We start from the raw sequence: 20,521 nt of genomic DNA on the forward strand, positions 1-20,521 counted from the left end.
CCGTCTCTGGGCCTTAGTTTTCCCGTCCGTAAGATGAGGCCTCTGAGGTTGCTTCCGACTCTGTCATCATGCGGTCTTGGTGAAGGTGGAGCCTGTGCCCCCTTGCCGCGCCCTCCCCGTGCACAGACTGACAGGGGCAGCAACCTCACGGCAGGGCGCACTGGCCTTTACTCCGTCTCGCCACTGAGTTTTCCGGTAATAGTGCCTGTCGTCGCCAACAGGGTAGCTCTTTCCGCAGAAAGTTCTTCACGTTTGCTCTCCCAGACGTGAGTCGCCGCGGACCAGCACCCTCCTGGGTCAGGCAGACAAGTAATGGCCCTCGGCGAAACTTGGCAGATGGGGACCAAGTGAGGCTTTCGATCCTCCAGGAACGCGATCGGCCCTGCTATCAAACTGTCAACCCTGTTGCCTGACAAGAGCTAGACTTCCTGAGTGACGCCCAGATCACAGCTTGACGCCCTTCCTCCCGCTGTGCTCCCACACCCACTTCTGTGCCCCATGACCAACCCCGCAGAACCGCTCATGTTTCCAACCTCTACCCTGAATTCTGGGGCTTTCCCCTGTTTCGGAGTTGAAAGCACCAATGCATAATGAGGGGATGTAGTAATTCCAGTCCTTTGGTATACATGAGCACAGGTTGTATGTTACTAGTTGAGATCTCACACCCCAAAGCAGGGCTCGTGAGTTACTATGATCACACCTCTGGTCAAGGCAGTCGGTCCCAGGTAGCAGAATTAAGAATAAGGAGATGGAAGCTTATTTGATTTGCTGTTCTGTCCTGTTATGGATACTGATCAGCTGGCTAAGTTATAGACTAGGGTCATGGAATGTTTAGCTCTCAAGCATCTATCAGAGGCTTGAAATGTCCATAACAGGTGGGCTTGGTGAGTGCCAGGAGTTAGCATGATTGAAAGGGTGTTTTGAGTCATGGCACATGGCAACATGGAAATAAAACAGATATATCACAGGTGGGTGGTGGTGGTAGAAATAGACTGGAAGAGAATTTTAACACCTAAAATATGAGAAAGATTTATCCCTACAGGCTTCTCCGTTTCATGAAATATTCGTTTTCCTCTGATCTGAAATTCTGTATTTGTATTGCCTTCTAAAACTCTTACTGATTTCTGTTTCGTTTCTTCTATCGCTTTCTCTTTATTTCCTCTTTTAAGTGCCACTTCAAATATATATTTTTAAATCTGAGATCATCGTAGTGGCTAACTTTGAAAGTCATTTGTTCATGTTGTCCTGGTGGTGATTTCTGGTTAGAAGCCCACAGAAATATCTCTGGGATGTGCTTGGTACAGTTCCTACGTCTTGGCAAGAGTCTAGGAGCAGTATAGGAAGGGGCAGGCTTTGGGGACAGGAGACATTTAAAATTAGTTACTAATCATGGAATGACATTTTCAAAAAATCAAATGGCAGAGGCCACGGCACGTGTTTAAAATGCTTAATCTCTGAGTCTTACACGGAGATTTTCTAAGCCCTGGTGAATTGTGAAATGAACAGGCCTTCCCTGGAGTGAATTAGCACTTGCAAGGTGCTTGGCCATTTCCAGGGTCTTCTGTTTCATGTATTTTATCTCATTTGTAACAGGTCTTCCCCTTTCACAGCCACCCTTTCCTTCGCTCCGAGATTCAGAGGCCCTTTGGGGAGGCAGAATTCCAGGTTTGCTTTCATTCGGGCCTTACCTGATATAATTGGCCCTCGTGTGGTTCTGGGGGGGTCCCCTCGTTTTATTCTTTGACTGGTTGTGACACTTAAGCGGTGACTATGCAAAATTTGGCTGCTCGGTAAGAAAAAGTACTCTTTCGCACCCTGAAGGTTGACAGGAACATGAGATGGCAGAAGCTGTCCTGGGCTTTTTCTTGCCAGAAATACTCTGGAGAGCTCAACGTTGAATCACACCGTGTCTCGGTGCATGACTAGGTGCCTTAATCGCGCAGTTGGAGTCACTCGGGAAGATTGTTGGTGGGGGGACTGGGGAGTCTGACGAAGTTATATTGAGAAAAAACTTGCCGTGTGTTAATGCATTAGTAGTAGGCGTGGGGAGGAGAAGAAGAATGGAAGAGAAAAATTAAGATGAAACAAACCACTGATACATCCACAAAGACTCCATGCTAGCTTGTTATCCTTCTCTTGCCTCTGGCGGCGACTCACAGCCAGTAAGTGAACCTGAGTACGTTTTCAGATTTCTTCGGGAGAAGAAAACTGCAGTCGGGAGAAGGGTGACCACAAGCCAAGCCGTGAGTGAGGAACTCCCGAGATGTGGGCCAACTAGGTCACTGAATTTGTCATGTTCGACTCTTAGGTTGCACCCCTTTGAACTTCGGAAGTTTGATCCTCCCAGTGGTATTTGTGAGGTAGAGATTCTGAGGTTCGATTGCAGGGCAAGAATCCCCACAAACATGATTCCACTGGAACCTCCCCCTCATCCCTGGTTCTCTCTTGGCTTGACAACTTGGACCCCATTAAAGGGGCTTAGTTGTTGACATCTCAGAAGAACCTCCTTATGAAGCCCAAAATAAAGTGCCGTTTTTCCCCACAGCGGCTCCGCCTCCCACGTCCCCCGTCGCGTCCCCATCACCCAGAATCACGACCTCACAGGGGTCACGGCTCCTCCCCTAAGCCGTCCTCTTGGTCCTGCCCCACAGTGTCCCTTCCAGCTCTCCTCTCCGTGCCCACTGCCCTGAGTGCCCTCATTCAGGCTGGTGCCCGCGCCATTCCTTGCCAGGCTGTGCCCTCCCCTTGCGCGTGTCTGTGTGTGCCACCGCGCTCTCGTCCTGCGCTCCCGCCCGCAGGGGATTGCGTCCTGCCTCTGGAGCGGGCCCTGCCCTGCTCGTACCTTTGCTCGCGCTGTACCCTTTCTTGGAGTGGCCCCTGCCCTTCTCTGTGTGCTGCAGTATCCCCCGTTCTTCAGGGACCAGGGCACATACCGTCCCAGCCATCTAGTCTTGTCCGGTCCCCCAAACCCGATGTGATCTCTGCCTGTGATAAATCTCGACACCACTTCCCATCTGTGTGGTCGCACTCGCCGTGCTGTGCCTTGCATTGCTAGTCATCTGTATGTCGATCTTGGTACACTGCAAAGGAAGGACTGTCTCTTATTCTTTGTGACCAGCAAAATATCTTGCACTGCACAGTAGGACACGTGTTCAGCAAGTGCTCTCGTAACATCAGCGAACGCGTGGGGCGGCACTCCCCACAGTTGGAGCCAAAGGCAGGTTAAGTGGAAGTGCAGTGTGGTTGGGGGACAAGAGTGTGTAGATACGCTGAGGCAAGCGGAGGGAGCCTCAGGGGTCCCCACGCGACGGGGGCCCGAGGAGCTGCGATGCACAGCACTCACTGACAGGTCATTCTGATGTTCGCGAGAGCAGGGGAGGCCGGAAGGCCCGAAGCGTGGCCTTCACACACTAAAGCGATTTGTTCATGAAACACCAGCCAGCTCCACCAGCAGTGTAGGAAGGTGCTTTGTAAACAGGACAGTGATTATTAGGGATGCTGGTACACGTCCTGCTGGTGAAAGCAGTGCCCGTTCGGGTGTCCGCTGAGTGACCGTCAAAGCTTCGGAACCACTGAGCCCCCCACTCTTCTTGCTGAGAAGTTGATTTTCAGCTGACAGAGGGCCTTCTCTGTTTTGGTTTTGTGAAAGTTACAGCTTTGTGACTTGAGGACATGGGCAGTGGGGACAGATGTCAGAGCAGGTGTTGGTCACACCTCGTGAAGCTCCTCGGAAGGCCGACTGCACCTGGTTGGCGCAGACTGCAGAGTAAATGCTGTTGTCGTCGTCCAAGCTCCCGGCCCACACCGGCCGGTCGGAGTTGACTAATTAATGAACGGTCAGAAAGCAGTTCTCTTGTTTTTGTGTTTTTTCTCGTGTTTCGGGCAAAAGAGATTTACGTGTATTTGCTCATTTTGTATGGCTCTCGGTCTGTCCGTGTTCTGTTGTCACCTTTCACTTCCTGGAGGAGAGCCTTGGGCGCGCCGAGCTTATTGTTCGTGGCACGGTGAGAGGGGCGTTTAAAGATACCTCAGCTCGGGCTTCCCTGGTGGCGCGGTGGTTGAGAGTCCGCCTGCCGATGCAGGGGACGCGGGTTCGTGCCCCGGTCCGGGAAGATCCCACATGCTGTGGAGCGGCTGGGCCCGTGAGCCATGGCCGCTGAGCCTGCGCGTCCGGAGCCTGTGCTCCGTGGCGGGAGAGGCCGCAGCAGTGAGAGGCCCGCGTACCGCAAAAAAAAAAAAAAAAAACTCGGGCGTACCTAAAAATACACCTCACTAAAACCGAGTTTTAGGGTTCGTAAAGGTTAATCCTCTAATAAACTAAGAGCGTTTCCTCTGGGTGAAAAGTTTGAGTTTGTTTTAGGGGCGTGGCGTCCTTCAGACTGGCCGGTCTCCCTGCCAGAACGCAATCAGCCGAGATAAGAAAGGCTGCGGAGGCGTGGTGGGAGCGCAGCGCCCCTTCCCTTCTTTTCCCAGGCTTTCTTTCCTTTTTTTTTTAATCTTTATTTTCTTGACATGTAATAAACCTGCCTGTAACGTCCGGGGTTTTACTGTTACATCATTTTCCAGCTAACTAGGAGTTACTGACAGTTTTAGCTATCTTTTAGAATAACTCTTTTTCTTTTAAGTTGGATGCATACCATACTTTAATAATCCAAGACAGTTCAGCTGTGTTTCCTGAGTATGTTTCATACAACCCGTATATAACAATATTGCTGTGTTCTTAGTCATTTTTACATTTAAGGGTCCAAAATATATTTCGAATAACTTTTCATTAAACGTTTGAAGAGCATAAGAGCCGGGAAGTTCATTGATTCATTCATCGTGAAGCGTGTATCGCTTACCTGCTGGCTCTGGGAGCAGGAAGCCAAGTAAAGCATGACCCCGGCCCTCAGCCTGGGGGGGAAGATGCATGAAGAGGGTGAAACCAGTGACAAGCGCTAGACGAGACATGGCCTGACCCGGAGCGCAGGTCGTCCCCTTTCCTTGAAGTTCAATGGCTGAAGCCACTTTTGGGTTCCAGGTGGGGCTACGTTTCCGTTTCATATGTGACTTGATTAACAGTTCCCACGTCTTTTAATTCATTTTTTCAACATAGAGTTTTCGCGGGGAACAAATTGGGGAAGAGGTAGGGAGAGCGGGGGTGGGGAGCATGTTTGCGATGTTCAACAGGGTGGCCAAAGAAGACGGCACTGAGAAAGTGACTTGGAGCAAAGCCTCGAGGGAAGCAGAGGAGCAGCTGGGAGAGGCTCCATGTTGAGGGGATGGCCACCAGGACCCTGAGGTGGGGCGTATCTGGAGGGTGCAGGGGCCAGCAAGGCATGAGGGCGAGGGGGGCAGGGATGAGGCTAGAGAAGGATCCGGACGGGGGTTGGGGAGGGACTCACAGGCCCCTCCTAGAGCTCCATCCTGATGACCAGCCTCCAGCCAGTGGATGACCTGTTGAGCTGTTACAGCATGTTAGGGCGCCATGTTTTCATCCATATTTTTACATTCATTGTTCCTGACAGTGAAAAGCGAGAGATTCCGTTTGTGGGACGGTGTCTCTTCCTTGGTGTTCATAGCGGGCGTGTATGTCTCTCTTCTGCTCTGCTCTGACACTAAGGAGATACGAGGCTAGGATTGCTGTCTTCAGTATTCTCCTGATCTCTGGTGCAGACCAAGTAGGACAGAGATAATGCCCTTGATCTGTATATTCATACTGTCTAATCCCTTTTAATTGCACTGGTAGCACAAGTCTGTCTCTTATAGTTACTTTTATCATTAACGGCACAAAAATGAATTCTTCAAAGGACCAAATGCAAGCTCTTTAGGCATATAAAGTGGATTAATGAGGGTGGCTCAGCGTTAAGGTATGCCAGGGCCGAGTCCAAATTTTATTCCGGTACAGGGATCACTTTCTATGTGGCCTCTCTGGCTCTGGAGCTAATTTGGATGCTGAGTAGCCCCACAGGTATTTATATGTAGTGTTTGGTATTTTTACTGGGTCCTATTCTTCTCCCTTGGATCACCTAAAATGGTTAAGAATTTTCTAGTGGGATTAAGGTTGTGATCTCTGGGGAGGGGTGGGCCATCTGCTCTTGGTTATTTTTGTGTTAGCCGCTTCCCCTTAAATGTATGTTCACAACTGAGCCACAGCCTTATCAGCTGGGCTTGAGGGAAGACTGGTCTAGGTGCCGCTCCTGAACTTGGTCTCTAAGCCATGGCTTCCCATAGACACTCAGGTAAAAGCTGCATATTCTTTATCTTCTAGGAAGCACAGTTTTATTTGGGCACTGAATCTTATGATTTGTCTAAAAGATACTTTTCGACGAAATGATTTTAGCCTTGTCTATAAATAGTAAATCGTAGCTCGTCTCTGTTCTGTCCTTGCCTTCTTCGAATGCTGTTTCCAAGACAAAAGATTATTCTTATTCAAGTAAAATCAGCAGTTTGAGTGCCTTATTTATTTTAATGTATAAACATACTACTGTATTGTACATTTTCCAGGACATCTTATGAAGCTGAAAGAGATTGTGTGAGGAAGGAGGTTTTCTTTGTTGTTTTAGGAATTTTTTTGTTATTTATAAGATACAAGTCTTCATCTTGACAGTGCTATGAATCGAATTTAAAGTGTTTAGAAAAGGTCAATCGAATATGGAGCTGGAAGGAGGAAGATTTATAACTAAGAAAGTCCATACTGACTTAACCACATCTCCTCCTTTTCTGAGCCGTCTCTTTTCTTCCTGAAGAAATTGCTGTGATACTTTTGATATGACACATAGGTTATTAATTGTTCTGATCAGAAAAAGGGGCAAAGGTTCGGAGCTTCTAGACCGTCATTACCGTGAGACTCTTCCTGACACCGAGGAAGCCCTTGGGCCATGGGCAAGACTCCCCCGGGATAGGGACTGAAGGACCGCCAGTTTCCCCAGAAAGCCCGGTTCTCTGGAGTCAGCCTGCTGCCACTCTCTCCTGCGAAGCCAGGAATGTCGCCGTGGCTCCGTTGCCCTCTGCCTAAGTAACGGTCCCCTTTCTTAGCAGCCAGGCACTTTGTCCCATCTCCCAGCTTTCAGATTAAGGGGCAAAGTATTATGATTATCAGCGGCAGTCTTTTGGAAAAATTGATTTTGAAAGCTTGTAACTGCTAGCCAGTAATATATATATATATATATATATATTTTTTTTTTTTTTTTTTTTTTTTTGCCTGTCAATACTTAAACAGTGGAAATACTTTGAGAAATTTCTCTTTCGTTGTTTTAAGACGAATATGCTGTGATGGAATGCACTGCTTTAATGAATCAGTGTGCCATGTCTTCTCTGTTCCCAAGGGTTCAAGAGCCGTCTGTTTTTCTCCCCACCCCCCAGGAGCCATTTTACAAACATGGCACCACACGCCTGACATTGTGGTAATCGGCCAACATATATATTCTCTGGCTGTAGACAACAGTCAGCTGTAGCAGTTGTTCCAGTGGACCTTGAACTCACGTTAACTCCCCGTTTTATTTACTAACTAACTGACAGAATAGGAAAATGGATCTCAAAGGTGACATATTTATAACACGCCCAACCTTGGTTTTTAAAGTGCACCAAATCCCGACGTTATTCTTATAGTAAATCTGGAGGCTGTAACCGTGACTGACTAGACAAATTACTGACACCTTCTAGATGATTTTTAAAATCGGGAACTATCATCTTGCGTTACATTAGGTTCATAGGTCCGTGAAAGCAGTTGAGAAAGAAGTGCTCACAGAAAGAAGCCCCACAGTACCCTGAAATGGGCTTTGTGTGGACACAATAGAGGCTCGGATAATTGGATGGATGAGAATCCATTTTCAGGGACCATCCACATACTTGAGAGGACGTTTCAAGGACAAGAATTGATCCTTTTGTTATTGAACACTTACCGTCTGCAAAGTTGTGCAGATTTCATTCCTTTACCCTTTGGCCTTTTAGGTTGAGGATGGGGTGGGTGGGAGGGCAGGGAAGTCACCCGGCATCCTCTCCAGGCCGGGATGTGACGGGAATGGGTGGGCGAGGGGAGCAGACCCGGTGGACTGGCTTCCTGAAGTAACTGGGAAGTGGTAGTCAGAAGCCTTGGTCTACGGTGAAACTGAACGTTTTGTACTTTTAATGACCACCAAACGACCACCTGCTACTGTGCCACAACTAGAAAAGCTGAAAACGCATGTTGTGTTGGCTACCAGGTCAGAAGCCGTTTCTCTACGGTGCGAGAGGCAGAACGTGCTGCACGTGTTGTGTGCGACGTTCAGAAAAGCCCCGTGTCAGGACAGAGTGGCTCTGGGATAGGATCTGCCCGGGGTAAGTTCAGGGGCACGTAATGTTTCGTTTGATCATCTCTGTGCAGCCCTCCTGATCCCGGGTGTCATCTAAACCGGGTTACCTGTGACCAGCAAAAGCCAAAGGAGAGTTGGCGGGGGTTTTCCTAAACGCAGCGTACCGGCGAAGTTGCTAATAACATGGAACTGTTACCTGGTCTGTTTGTAAGGGAAAAACCACTTTCCGATTTTCTGTGAAATTCTCTGAAAGCCCACTTTTCAGTGACTCGTGAGCCCCTCCCTGTCGCAGCTGTGCAGGTGTTTATCCCCCACGTGGGGCGGCGCCTCCAGGTGCGCAGGCGCGACTGCTGCGCAAGCCTCCCTTTCATCAGCGAAGGCTTCGTTCCGTGTGTTGAATGTTCTCATACGTGGAGTGACTAACGTCCTGGTATGTTGCACTTAGCCATTAACAGACCAGAAATAACCTGCATTTTTTCCCGTTTGAGTTGCTGTTCACTGTTTATACTGTACATTATACCACGCAGGGAAAGCACATAGTTAGAAAAATGCTACCTAGTAATAATACTCACTTCTTCCCTAAATATTCTTATTTTGAGCCACTTGGGCAGGAGGGGAAAAATGAAGATTAGCAAGAAATCCATGAGAGAATACATATAAAGCAGAAACAAGATTATTAAATACAAATTGGATCTTCTCTAATGAGGTTTATAGTAAAAATCAAAAAAACAAACAAGAAAAACCAGATGTTGCAGTGTTATATTTCTTGTATGTGTACATGAGTAAATCGGAAGCCAAAACTTTTTATTGAGATACTGAGGTTTATATAGGCCCCTCTTAGAATGTTGGATGTACTTCAGGAATTCTCTGAAAGAGGAAGTTTGTTTATTAAGTGAAGAATGATGTGTCTTTTGAAGCAGGCATAGCAAGAAAATCAGGCTACCATCTTGGAATAAATACCTAAAATTTGACACATTTCCAACTGCATTCCAACCGGCTAAGTCTTATAAAGGACTGTCAGTTAGACATCAGCACCTTAGGGTCACAGGCGCTGCCCCCTGATTTTCTAAAACGGAAATCTTTGTTATAAAATGATTAGTCAGGGGCTTCCCTGGTGGCGCAGTGGTTGAGAGTCCGCCTGCCGATGCAGGGGACGCGGGTTCGTGCCCCGGTCCGGGAGGATCCCACATGCCGTGGGGCGGCTGGGCCCGTGAGCCATGGCCGCTGAGCCTGCGCGTCCGGAGCCTGTGCTCCGCAACGGGAGAGGCCACAACAGTGAGAGGCCCGCGTACCGCGAAAAAAAAGAGAGAGAGAGAGAGAGTGATATTAAAATGAGTTGGGTTCAGACTTACTCTAAATAGAGACTTTGGTAAGAGGGAAGGAGGGATTTTCAAATGTGGTCCAAGAAGATAGTCTCTAGCCACGCAGGAAGCCAGCGCTGTCTAATCTTACAAATTCTGACTTCCTGCCAAATGGCATTTAGGACCCACTGATAATTTAATTTCCTGGCACTTACTGTTAGTTACCGGAGATTTATTTGGTTTCTCTACACGGCTCTAAACAAGAAAGTAAATCTTCTCTGAGTGCACAGTTTCAATATGGAAGAGCTAATAAGACAAGGATTTTATGTGACATGTGAAAGGCCAACAAGAATGAATTAAGGAGAGTGATTTTCAACATTCTATCCCTGTGACAGGCGCCCTTTCCGGTGTACACGGGGGCTAAAGACAGTTTAAAAGCTGCCTTAAGTAAACAGTGCGTAGTTCAAGGAGAGGGACCCTGGTTTCATCATGTCTCCACTTTTCCTTTCTAACCCAGTTATGTAAGGGAACACCCCAGTTTTCTTTTGGGGGAAAAGTGCCGGTAAGAACCATTCTCTAGTCTCAGTAAATCTCTGAACTGGGACATGACTGTCCCAAGCACCTGTCTTCGCACAAGACTGTCACTGCTTGGCTTCAGTCGTCAGGTGTCTGGAGAGCCGATGGGCCTGGGGCGCTGCTCACCTGCCCTTGTCGGAGGCTGGTCTGAGTGCGAGTCCCCTGCCTTAGCCCAGCCCCGGCGGTGCTCAGACACAGGGTGTGGTTTCCTTAGCTCGCTCTGCTGTTTGGTTGCCTACAGCAACAGGATCCAAACAACTTGGACATGTGTTTGTATTAAAAAAAAAACTGGGAATGGGACCCAAAGTGGGAGTCTGGGGCTGGCCAGTTAGTGGAAGAGCTGCGGTGAGTACCGGGCAACTGCTCGTTTCTTTTCCCTCCTTCTTTCTCTCTAAATTACTCCTGGGGTGTTGTTCACTTGCACAATAACCACGTTTGTGGGTAGTTGGAGAAATAGTCTCTGTGTTCCTGTTTCCTGGGCAAATTAAATAACTGCTGTCTATGTACCCGTGTAAGTTTCTTTCTCAGGGAGAGAGGAAGAAATTAGCCTCTGCTTACAGAAGTTGGGAGCTAATAGAAACTCACATTTGGTACCTCTTTGGTGGCAGGATTAACAGAGTGCTCTTTAGTGCCTGTGATTCCGGGGGCGGGAGTGGGATGGGGTGGGGTGGGGTGGGAGGGAGTAGTTATATGAAGGCAATGGAAGGGGTTCTTGGATAACCATTTTCCCCCAAATTATACCTGAAAATTGCAAACGTCCTAAGTCGTATAGTTCATTGACTGTATTGACCCTTAGTTGCTTAAACAAAGGGGGATTTGATTTTGGCGCATCACAAAACCGAACGTCACCGTGACAGATAGTTCACAAAACTGGCCGGTGTGCGTCGAGAGTGCCTTTTAAATAAGTCCTCTCTTGCCTGATCGCTTGGGCCTCAAAAGTCAGTAAACTATCTGGGAAATAATTCTTTAGGATCTTTTCAGGGATTAAAAAGTGCTCTGGCAGACTTAAAAGCGGCCATTTAAAATAAATTAATAAGCATTGCTTACGTGCCTAGCGTGGTCCAGAGTCAGCAGTAAGTTTCTGTTCAGATGAACTGCATTTTGCAGGTAGGAGGACAGCTGGGCGTCCGGAGGATGCTCTCCCCGCTGAGAAAGTTGTAGGCGGGGGTTCCTGGTTGGGTCTGTAGTGAGGGCCTGGGCACCTCCCTCCCTGCCAGCTGGGCTGCCCGCCTGCAGACTCGGCCCAGAGAGCTGTCTGTGTCCTTGTCCTTTGGTGTAGGCTCGGCCTCCCCTCTCCTGCCTGCCCCGTCCCAGCCCTGCCCTCACTCACCCCACCACTTGGGGCCCCGTGCCCACCAGAACCCCTGTCCCCTCCCCCAGTGTCCTCTGTGAGGCAGCACTGTGTTGGGATGGCCCAGCAGGACTCTCTCTCCCGGCGCCCCAGGGACTCACCGCGGGGCGCTTTCGTCGCAGGAGTCACGGTGAAGCGCCTGTCGCCTGGGTCCCGTGGTGGCCTCCCCAGAGCCCCTCGGGCCACGCTCCAGCCTTCCCGTTGGTCATTTGTCCCACCTGCTCGTCCCCCGCAGGTCCCTCCAGCTACAAGGTGGGCACCATGGCTGAGAAATTCGACTGCCACTACTGCAGGGACAACCTGCAGGGAAAGAAGTACGTGCAGAAGGACGGCCACCACTGCTGCCTCAAGTGCTTCGACAAGTTCTGCGCCAACACGTGCGTGGAGTGCCGCAAGCCCATCGGCGCCGACTCCAAGGTAGCGGCCGCGGGGGCGGGCGGGGCTGAGGGTGGACCTGGACGGGGCACCGGCCCTTCGGCTCGGGCTCTGGTGTGAGGGACCATGTCGTCTTGACGGGACGCCCCGCTCACGGCGTCCGGCCCCCTGCTTGGTTCCCAGGAGGTGCACTACAAGAACCGCTACTGGCACGACACCTGCTTCCGCTGCGCCAAGTGCCTCCGCTCCTTGGCCAATGAGACCTTCGTGGCCAAGGACAACAAGATCCTGTGCAACAAGTGCACCACTCGGGAGGACTCCCCCAAGTGCAAGGGCTGCTTCAAGCCGATCGTGGCAGGTACCGGCCGCACTCAGCCCCGGGGCAGCCAGGGAGGAGGCCCTGGGGGCAGACGTGGCGTGGGGTTGCTTGCGGTGATGGGGCTGGTGCTGCTGGGAGCCGCGGCTGGAGTTCAGCGTATATATGCACGCATATATATACACGTATATATGTGTACACATATATGCTCGCACACACGCACACACGGCAACTAAAGAACACTGGAGAGAACTGTCTGTGGCAAGAGAAGGAAGTGAAAAGTATGTAGCGCTTTCTCACTTGGGATAGTAAGTGATCGAAGCATGCTTCTTCCTCAGGGTGTAATTCCGGGTCACGTAGTCCCCCGTTGAATCTCGGAGTCCACAGAGGCCATGGGGGTGGGGGGGGGGCGGGGATTCAGGCATCTGACCCTAAATCACTACAGCCGGGGTCCCCTCCCTGACAGAGTCTGGGTTGGCATGACCACAGGAGGACGCGGTAGAGAAGCCCCTGCGGGTAGGTGACTGGAAGCGTGAGGCCAAGAACTGCAGGGCCTGCATTTCCTCCCCTCTGGAGGGCCCAGGACGGCGCCAGCGGATGCAGCCCCCTGCAGAGCACTGTCAGTGGGGCTACCCCGTCTCTTCCCCCCCGCAGGAGATCAGAACGTGGAGTACAAGGGCACCGTCTGGCACAAAGACTGCTTCACCTGCAGCAACTGCAAGCAAGTCATCGGGACAGGAAGCTTCTTCCCTAAAGGGGAGGACTTCTACTGCGTGACTTGCCACGAGGCCAAGTTTGCCAAGCACTGCGTGAAGTGCAACAAGGTACGTGTCAAGGGAGTTCTGCGCTGACCGTTGCTTCTAGAGGCGTTTGGCAGTTTGCAGAGCACTTGCACACACACTATCCCATTCCATCCTCACGACAGCCCTGTGACGTAGGAATTATTATTCTCGTTTTACAGACGACGAGACTGTGGTAGTAGAAAGCCGCGCCCAGGCCAAGGCAGGCTGTCCGTGGGCACACCGGCCCTGGAGGCCGGCCTCCTCCCCCCAGTTGCTGTGTAGTAACCTCGCACGGGGGCCTGCCTTCTCTGAACCTCAGTGTCTTCATCTGTAACTGGGGGATAATAATAGCACCTGCCTCCCATGGCCGTTGTGGCGATTCAATGAGATATTGTAGACCAGAGCGCCCAGCACAGTGCCTGGCACGTAGTAGGCACTCAACAAAATGGTGGTTGAATCTGAATCCGGTGCTACACTCCCTGGTCTAGGCCATCACATCTGGAGGAATCACTTACCAGGATCAGCCCTGGCATGCCGAGTGCTTTGTGTGTGTTACCTGCTCTAAGAAGCTGGCTGGGCAGCGTTTCACCGCTGTGGAGGACCAGTATTACTGCGTGGATTGCTACAAGAACTTTGTGGCCAAGAAGTGTGCTGGATGCAAGAACCCCATCACTGGTAGGCTAAAGAGTCCTTGCTAAGTCTGCCAGGCTAGGTTTTGCGCATGGTAACCATCTCTCATTTTCCTACGTCGTCGGTTTCATCCACAAAGGCCCCCAAGAATGCCCTCTCCCCCTGCCACTGTGGTCCCGAAGGCCCCCAAATAGTTTGGACTCTCCCCCAGGCCAGGTTAGCCTTTGCAACACAGAACACTTCTGACGACTGCCGACTAACTAACGCTGCTGCCGGAGATCACGAGCCTGAGACCCACGGCCACGGGCAGGCACTGCGCGGGGATGCTGGGGGGGTAGGGGTGGGGGGAGAGGAGCGGGGTGGGCTGGGGTGGGGGAGGGGCGGGGAGGGGAGGTGGGGGAGGCCGGAGAGCGAGAAGCTGGGATGAGAACACCCCATAGCGGAAGGCTAGCTCAGAGGTGCCAGTGGGCAGGTTTTTTTGCGATCAGGAGCCGAGCTAATCACTTCATTCCTCATCTCGCGGCCGCGGTCCACGTGCCCTGGGCCCTCTCCCCCGCCTCCAATTTTCCCATCTCCCGGGGAGCCTTGAAATGTACATTTGAGAAGACTTTTGCCATCCTCAGGGAAAAGGACTGTGTCAAGAGTGAGCCACCCAGTCTCTAAAGCTAGGAAGCCCCCAGTGTGCCACGGGAAACGCTTGCCTCTCACCCTGTTTCCCAGCGCCAACCTCCGGGGCAGGCATCCGGGTGGAGAGAGGACTTGTCCCTCGTGGGTGGTGGTTCTTTATAGAAAAAATCGAAGCTTAGCAGCTCCTCGAGGCCCGGTAAGTGCACACCCCACAAACAGCCCAAGTTTGCCTCCTGGTGGCCACTTTGATGCCATGGCCCCGACCTAAATCAAAGAAACTGGTTGTGCTGGGAGGTCGGTGCGCATCAGTCACAGGGCGATGGCGGTGGCAGGGGATGTGGGTTCTGGAGGGCAAGGGGGCCCTCGACTGAGCTCTGGCATCTTCTCAGGTCCCGGCGGCGCGGGGGACGGTGCGCGGTGGAGTGGGGGGCCGGCCGCCGGGCGGACGCTGCCCGCGTGCTTGTCGGCTCCGTGAATGGGCAAGGCGGCGGCCTGGCTGCCACCTGTGTCCACTCAGCTGTCGCTTTTGTTTGCTTTTGTTTCCTCCACAGGGTTTGGTAAAGGCTCCAGTGTGGTGGCCTATGAAGGACAATCCTGGCACGACTACTGCTTCCACTGCAAAAAATGCTCCATGAATCTGGCCAACAAGCGCTTTGTTTTCCATCAGGAGCAAGTGTATTGCCCCGACTGTGCCAAAAAGCTGTAAAGTGACAGGGGCTCCTGTCCTGTAAAATGGAATTTGAGTCTTGTTCCTCGTGTCCTCGCCCTCTGCCCGGCACCACCCATAGGGCGAGAGCGGCCTTTCACCTCTTCAGGGTTGCTCCTTCTGTCTTTCCTCCCATTTTACAGTTATTACTCAAGTAAGGGCACACAGTGATCATTATTAGGATTTAGCAAAAAGCAACCCTGCAGCAAAGTCAGTTTCTCCATAGCTGCAATTAGCAAACGAACACTTAGCTAGATTGACTCTTCTGCATGTTTATCATAGAGCAGAAAAGTGCTGACCATGTAGCTGCTTAGTGACGTAAGCAAGAAGCCTAAGAGATAAAGCCCCCCACTGAGATGCCTCTTGTGGCTCAGCTGGGACCCACCGTGTCGGTCACACGACACATCAGAGTTGCAGCGGCTGCTCCAACTCGGCTGCTCACCCTGTTCTGTGAGCAGAAAGAACTTAGCGAAATGCATGGTTTAACTTCCTCATCAAAACCTTCCTTCTGTTCTTTTGTGCTTTCAAATGACTAACACGGACTTCCAGAAAACTAACATTTGAATTTAGCTGTAATTCTCAACTGACCTTTTCCCCTGTACTAACGTTTGATTTCCCCGTGTGGCGTGTTTTCTGAGCGTTCCTACTTTCAAACATGGAACGTGCAGGTGACTTGGAAAGTGTAGGCAGATCTGAGAAAACAAACAAGCCTGTTTCAGAAGAACGTCATCACAGCGAATACTTCTGGAAGCTTAACAAAACTAACCCAGCTGTCCTTTATCTTTTTTTAATTAACAATATTTTCGTTTTAATTAATAGCAACATAGCTTATTGGGTTTGGAGACTTGCATGGAAATATTTTAGCCCCCTCAGACGTTCCTGCAGTTTTGAAAGTCATCCTACAGAAGTAACCGTAAGACCTCGAGAGGGGTAGGTGAGCAGGCGCCAGGACTGTCATTGACACGGATATGACATTTCCCAACAGTGACAGGTGGAATCCCTTGTAACGTAGTACTTGCCTGCTCTGTGTCCGTGTGTCTAATAAGCAGGCCCGCCAAGTCCCTTCTCTTGGGATTCTGAGGACTGTTCCTCAAGAGCTTAGCTGGCTCTCTGGGGGGCGTGCGGAGGCCACTGTCCCCGCGGGCAGAACCGGATTTCCACGTAGCGCTTACCTGAGATGCAGGATCACCTACTTACTGTATTCTAGCTACATTGTTATATTACATAGTATAATGAGACGATATCAAGAGTACACATGTAATGACAGTGCATATTAACATTCTTGTAGGAGTGGTTAGAGAAGCCGATGCCTCATTTCTACATTTTGTCATTAGCTATGATCATCTGACAGTTCAGTGTATCCTTTCAGAAATAAAGCAGCATATAAATAACTTGCCTCCCGACTTCTAATTCCGTCCGGTGCAATTGTTCCGAGGTGATACTGCTGGTCCAGAAACCTGAACAACTAACTTTTCCTTCCTTCGAGGACGTGCTCAGTTCAGTGCGGTTGAGCGCAACTACACGAATTACAAGATAAAACCAACCTGTAACAGCACTTGGATCCAGTTAAAAACAGTAACGGAAAAACCCATTCTGACCCAAAATAACATTTCCCAGATGTTCATATCCCTTAAAAAAAGAGCACACTGATTTCCTCTGGCCAGGGGGCTGGAGGCGGGAAGGGAACTGCAGCTGAAGTTTGTCATTGAGAAGTCATCCCGTCCCTATTTTGTTGGCTGCCCTTTCCCTGTGCCCCCCCCCCCCCCCCCGCCCCGCCCCGGAGCCCTGAGCTGTGGCGAACACCGCTGTGCCTTCAACTGCCGCTCCTCCACCGTCGGAAGAAGGCACCCCCTCGAGGCTGCCGCTCATTTGGGAGGATGCTCACTGGGGCCCCTGTATCTCAGGGGTGGGGGGCGTGGGGACGGTGTGGGCAGAGGTGGAGGTAGCTTGCCGATCACAGCCACACCCACGAGGCTCAGGTTCTTCGGGTGCCCAAGCCGTCCACGCCACGTGGTCGTTTCAGGATGGCGTTGGGTGCCCAGTGACATGGGTGTCTGCTGCAGACTCCTCAGGTGGAAGGGTCCCCAGGATACTTCAGCTAAAGGCTGAGGCAGGAGGAGAGGGCCTCGTCTTTGAGGAGCCTCACGCCCGGGCTAATCAAAGGACAGAACCCCTTTGGGGCTAAGGAGTCAAAACCTGTCTATAGGAAACCGTGAGCATTTCTATGAAGGGGGAATAGACGTGTGTCTGTGTGTGTGTGTGTGTGTGTGTGTGTGTGTGTGTGTGTGTGTGTGTGAGAGAGAGAGAGGGAGAGGGAGAGGGAGAGGGAGAGAGGAGAGGGAGGGAGGGAGGGAGGGAGGGAGGGGGGGGGGGGGGGAGGGAGAGAGAGCGAGCCAGCCTGGCACCAAGGAAGCAGGTGTGGGGTAGGGAGTTGGGATGGTGACCCTCTGCTTCCCAAGGGAGCTTACAGGGTTGTTGTGAGGGTTTAAAATGATACCTATAAAGTACCTGGCACATAGAACGTGTAAACATAAAACTACGGTTATTACAACACAGTTGTTTGGGAAATTATGAGACGAGCCCATCTGGAAACACTGGAACTGGATTGGTGGGGAGGGAGACCGAGGGCAAGGCGGCCTTTCTGGGACCTGCTTCGACTGACCAGGCCTGCAGGGTGTGCAGGGATCAGACTGAGCCCTGATAGGACAGGCCGGGCAGTCTGCCTCCGGGCCGTGCGTCTTGGCACCAGCTGCTGCTGCGGTTCTACGCCCACCTCGCGACCCTCTAGCTCTCGCCAGTGAGTTAGCGACTCCTGAGAACTGAGGGCCCTCCGAGATCCTAGCGCAGGCCCCCAGCCCGCTCACCAGACAGCAACGGCTCAGAGGGGCCGTGACGGGCGCAGTTGCTTGGAGGGCTTGCAGCCCCCTCGGCAGGAATTCGGGCCCTCAGACCTCCTGTCCAGCATCCTTTCTAGTGTTCTCACCGCGTTTTTCTGGTTGCCGGGGGTTGGAGCTATTGAAGAGCTTCACTGCACACGGGGGCAGTGGGGGGCGCGGATGACACGGGTGCGGGAAGTGCGCTATCATCTGCGGAATCCCCCGGGAGAAGCCGGGGGCTGCCCTCAGCCTACGGCAAGCACGGAGGCCGGGTCAGCGTCCATCACCTCAGGGCTGTCAGCAGGGTGCCCTGACCGTACTTCAGGTTGTCTGCGCACCAGGGAATGTCCTGGTTCAACAGCCCCAGTGGATGGCCCGGTACTGAATGCCAAGTGGGGAATAGCTGCCACTGTTCTCAAAGCACCAGGTGCCAAAGATCGGGGATAAACAAGGACCTCACCTTATCAAACACAAAACCTAGTGCAGTGGAACATGTTTCCAGATTAGAAACTAAACATGTACGGGCAGATCAAAACACTGGTTTGGCCACACACCGTAACAGTGATGTCATGAAGGGACGCGCATGTTAACAGAGCACAATTACTGCCCGAGTGCACGCTCGGACTTTCAAAAGCAAATGTGTTTGCCTCATGCGCAGCCAGCACCAAATGTGATGTTTAAAAGGGCTGTGGGAGGGGCTGCCCCGGTGGCGCTAGTGGTTGGGAATCCGCCTGCCAATGCAGGGGACACGGGTTCGAGCCCTGGTCCGGGAAGATCCCACATGCCGCAGAGCAACTAAGCCCGTGCCCCACAACTACTGAGCCTGTGCTCTAGAGCCCGCGCGCCTGGAGCCCGTGCTCCGCAACAAGAGAATCCACCGCAATGAGAAGCCCGTGCACCACAACAAAGAGTAGCCCCCGCTCTCTGCAACTAGAGAAAGCCCGCACGCAGCAACGGAGACCCAACGCAGCCAAAAATAATAAATAAATTTATAAAAAAAAAAAAAAGGGCTGTGGGAGAGGGAATGGGGAGTGACTGCTTAAAGGGTACTGGGTTTCTTTTTAGGATAATGGAAACATTCTGGAACTAGATAGCGGTGATGGTCGTACATTGTAAATGTACTAAATGCCACTTACGTGAATTTTACCACAGCAGAAAGAAAGATACTTTAATCACTGGCCTCAAGTCACAGCCGTCACAGGGAAGAGTTAACAAGCACTGAAATGGGAGCAGGAAGAAGACCAGAGTTCAAAATTCACATCTTAACGTCCCACGGTGGAACGCCACCAAATCACCAAGTGACTGCAGAGGGGCATCAGAGGATCTGACTACTTATCAGAGGATCTGATTACTTATCGAACATACCGGCTGCCTGTGTTCATAGCTTGGTTAACAACTGGTGTCACCTTTATACCGCCACCAGTACATTTTTTATTATTAAAATAAGAAGAAAACTTGCTTTACCTGCAAAGTTTATTGCATAGAACACACACATTTATATGAAGGCGTAACAGTGTTTCGACACGTGAAATCTGTACAGAAAAATATCAGAATCACATCTGTTAAGATGACTGTCTCTGCCTTTTGTATAAAAGAGCTAGGGTATAAAAAGTTTTTCAATCTAAGGCACCAAGCTCTATTCTGTAACAAAGATACAGTACTCTGAATAGCAAAGAACTAGGGAATCAGAAAGAATAACTACTTCCTTTTACGAAGACTGGTGGCTACAAAGAACACAGGCCTGCTTCAAACTATTTGTGATTCACCAGAAAACTCATTAGCATTAGGACCACTAATTTGAATTCAAGTTTTAGTCAATGGTTTAAGCAGGATTCAGTGGATTTCAGGAAACACATATCCTGTACACACGTGTGTGCGTGTACGCCGTGTATGTCTCTGCGCCTATCAAGGGGGCCGAAGAGTAACACTGCTCCTGTGCTCACTCGCAGCCAGCCGCTAGAGAAAAGGCAAAAGCAAACTTTGACTCCACAGCTCAAGCCTGAGTGTACACTGAAGGGCAGGCCTGGGGAGCACAAGCAGAAGAAGGTTATACACGGTAAACAGTTAGAGGAGTTAAACATACCCCATCAGACAACAGCCAAATACTGCCTTATGTACACAATAAACATAACAACATGTTTTTATAGATAAACCGCGGTATGTACTTCAAAATGAAACACTGACAAGATGCTAAAGATCACACCGTCTAGGGCTCCCAGTATTTGGGGGTATCAGTGCCTGTGTATGGGGCTGGCAGACTATGGCAGAGTTAGAAATATACGTACATAGCGGTAAAATGTGATTTAATATTTTGCAACCTTCTGTATTTGTACGTTAAGAACAATCCAAACAAAGCTCTTGTGAGGAACCTCGAGGCCCTCAAATAAGCCGTCATGTTCTCTACAAGATCAAATGTGAGTTTTTATTGGTAAATTAATTGTTAAATGGAGTAAACATGATTTTAAGATTTCAAATATATACTGAGAAAAAACTATTCCTCTGGTAGAGATTCTCTTAGAAACTCAAGAGTTAGCATTTTATAAAGACACCCTTGATACACACTCAAACGTGTTGGCAGGAAAACACAAGAACGAGAGACATGAAGATTTTTACAGGAAAACAAAACGACTCTTTACTCAGAACCCTTGCTTGTGGGCAAGAGTCGAGATGATATGAGCATCTTCTGAGATATGTTAAGATGACGTTTT

General features: G+C 50.6%; 1 protein-coding gene across 5 annotated transcripts in view; it reads left to right on the plus strand.

Moving 5' to 3' along the window:
- FHL1 (four and a half LIM domains 1) overlaps positions 1-16,328 on the plus strand; it is a 59,215-nt gene extending 42,887 nt beyond the window's left edge. For 2 of the 5 annotated variants that reach the window (XM_029241035.1, XM_029241036.1), the window contains exons 3-7: positions 11,737-11,918; positions 12,060-12,234; positions 12,847-13,016; positions 13,463-13,649; positions 14,783-16,328. In XM_029241035.1, the coding sequence (XP_029096868.1) occupies positions 11,763-11,918; positions 12,060-12,234; positions 12,847-13,016; positions 13,463-13,649; positions 14,783-14,937 (843 nt within the window). In that variant the 5' untranslated portion in view covers positions 11,737-11,762 and the 3' untranslated portion in view covers positions 14,938-16,328. Of the gene's footprint in view, positions 1-6,134; positions 6,222-10,488; positions 10,496-11,736; positions 11,919-12,059; positions 12,235-12,846; positions 13,017-13,462; positions 13,650-14,227; positions 14,428-14,782 lie in introns of those variants that run through there. The other 3 variants (XM_029241038.1, XM_029241034.1, XM_029241037.1) reach the window with 3 other exon arrangements.
- Positions 16,329-20,521: the final 4,193 nt, after the last annotated feature.

This window comes from Monodon monoceros, unplaced genomic scaffold (assembly GCF_005190385.1).
Source record: "Monodon monoceros isolate NGI ecotype Baffin Bay Population unplaced genomic scaffold, NGI_Narwhal_1 Super_Scaffold_22, whole genome shotgun sequence".
Taxonomy (NCBI): Eukaryota; Metazoa; Chordata; class Mammalia; order Artiodactyla; family Monodontidae; genus Monodon; species Monodon monoceros.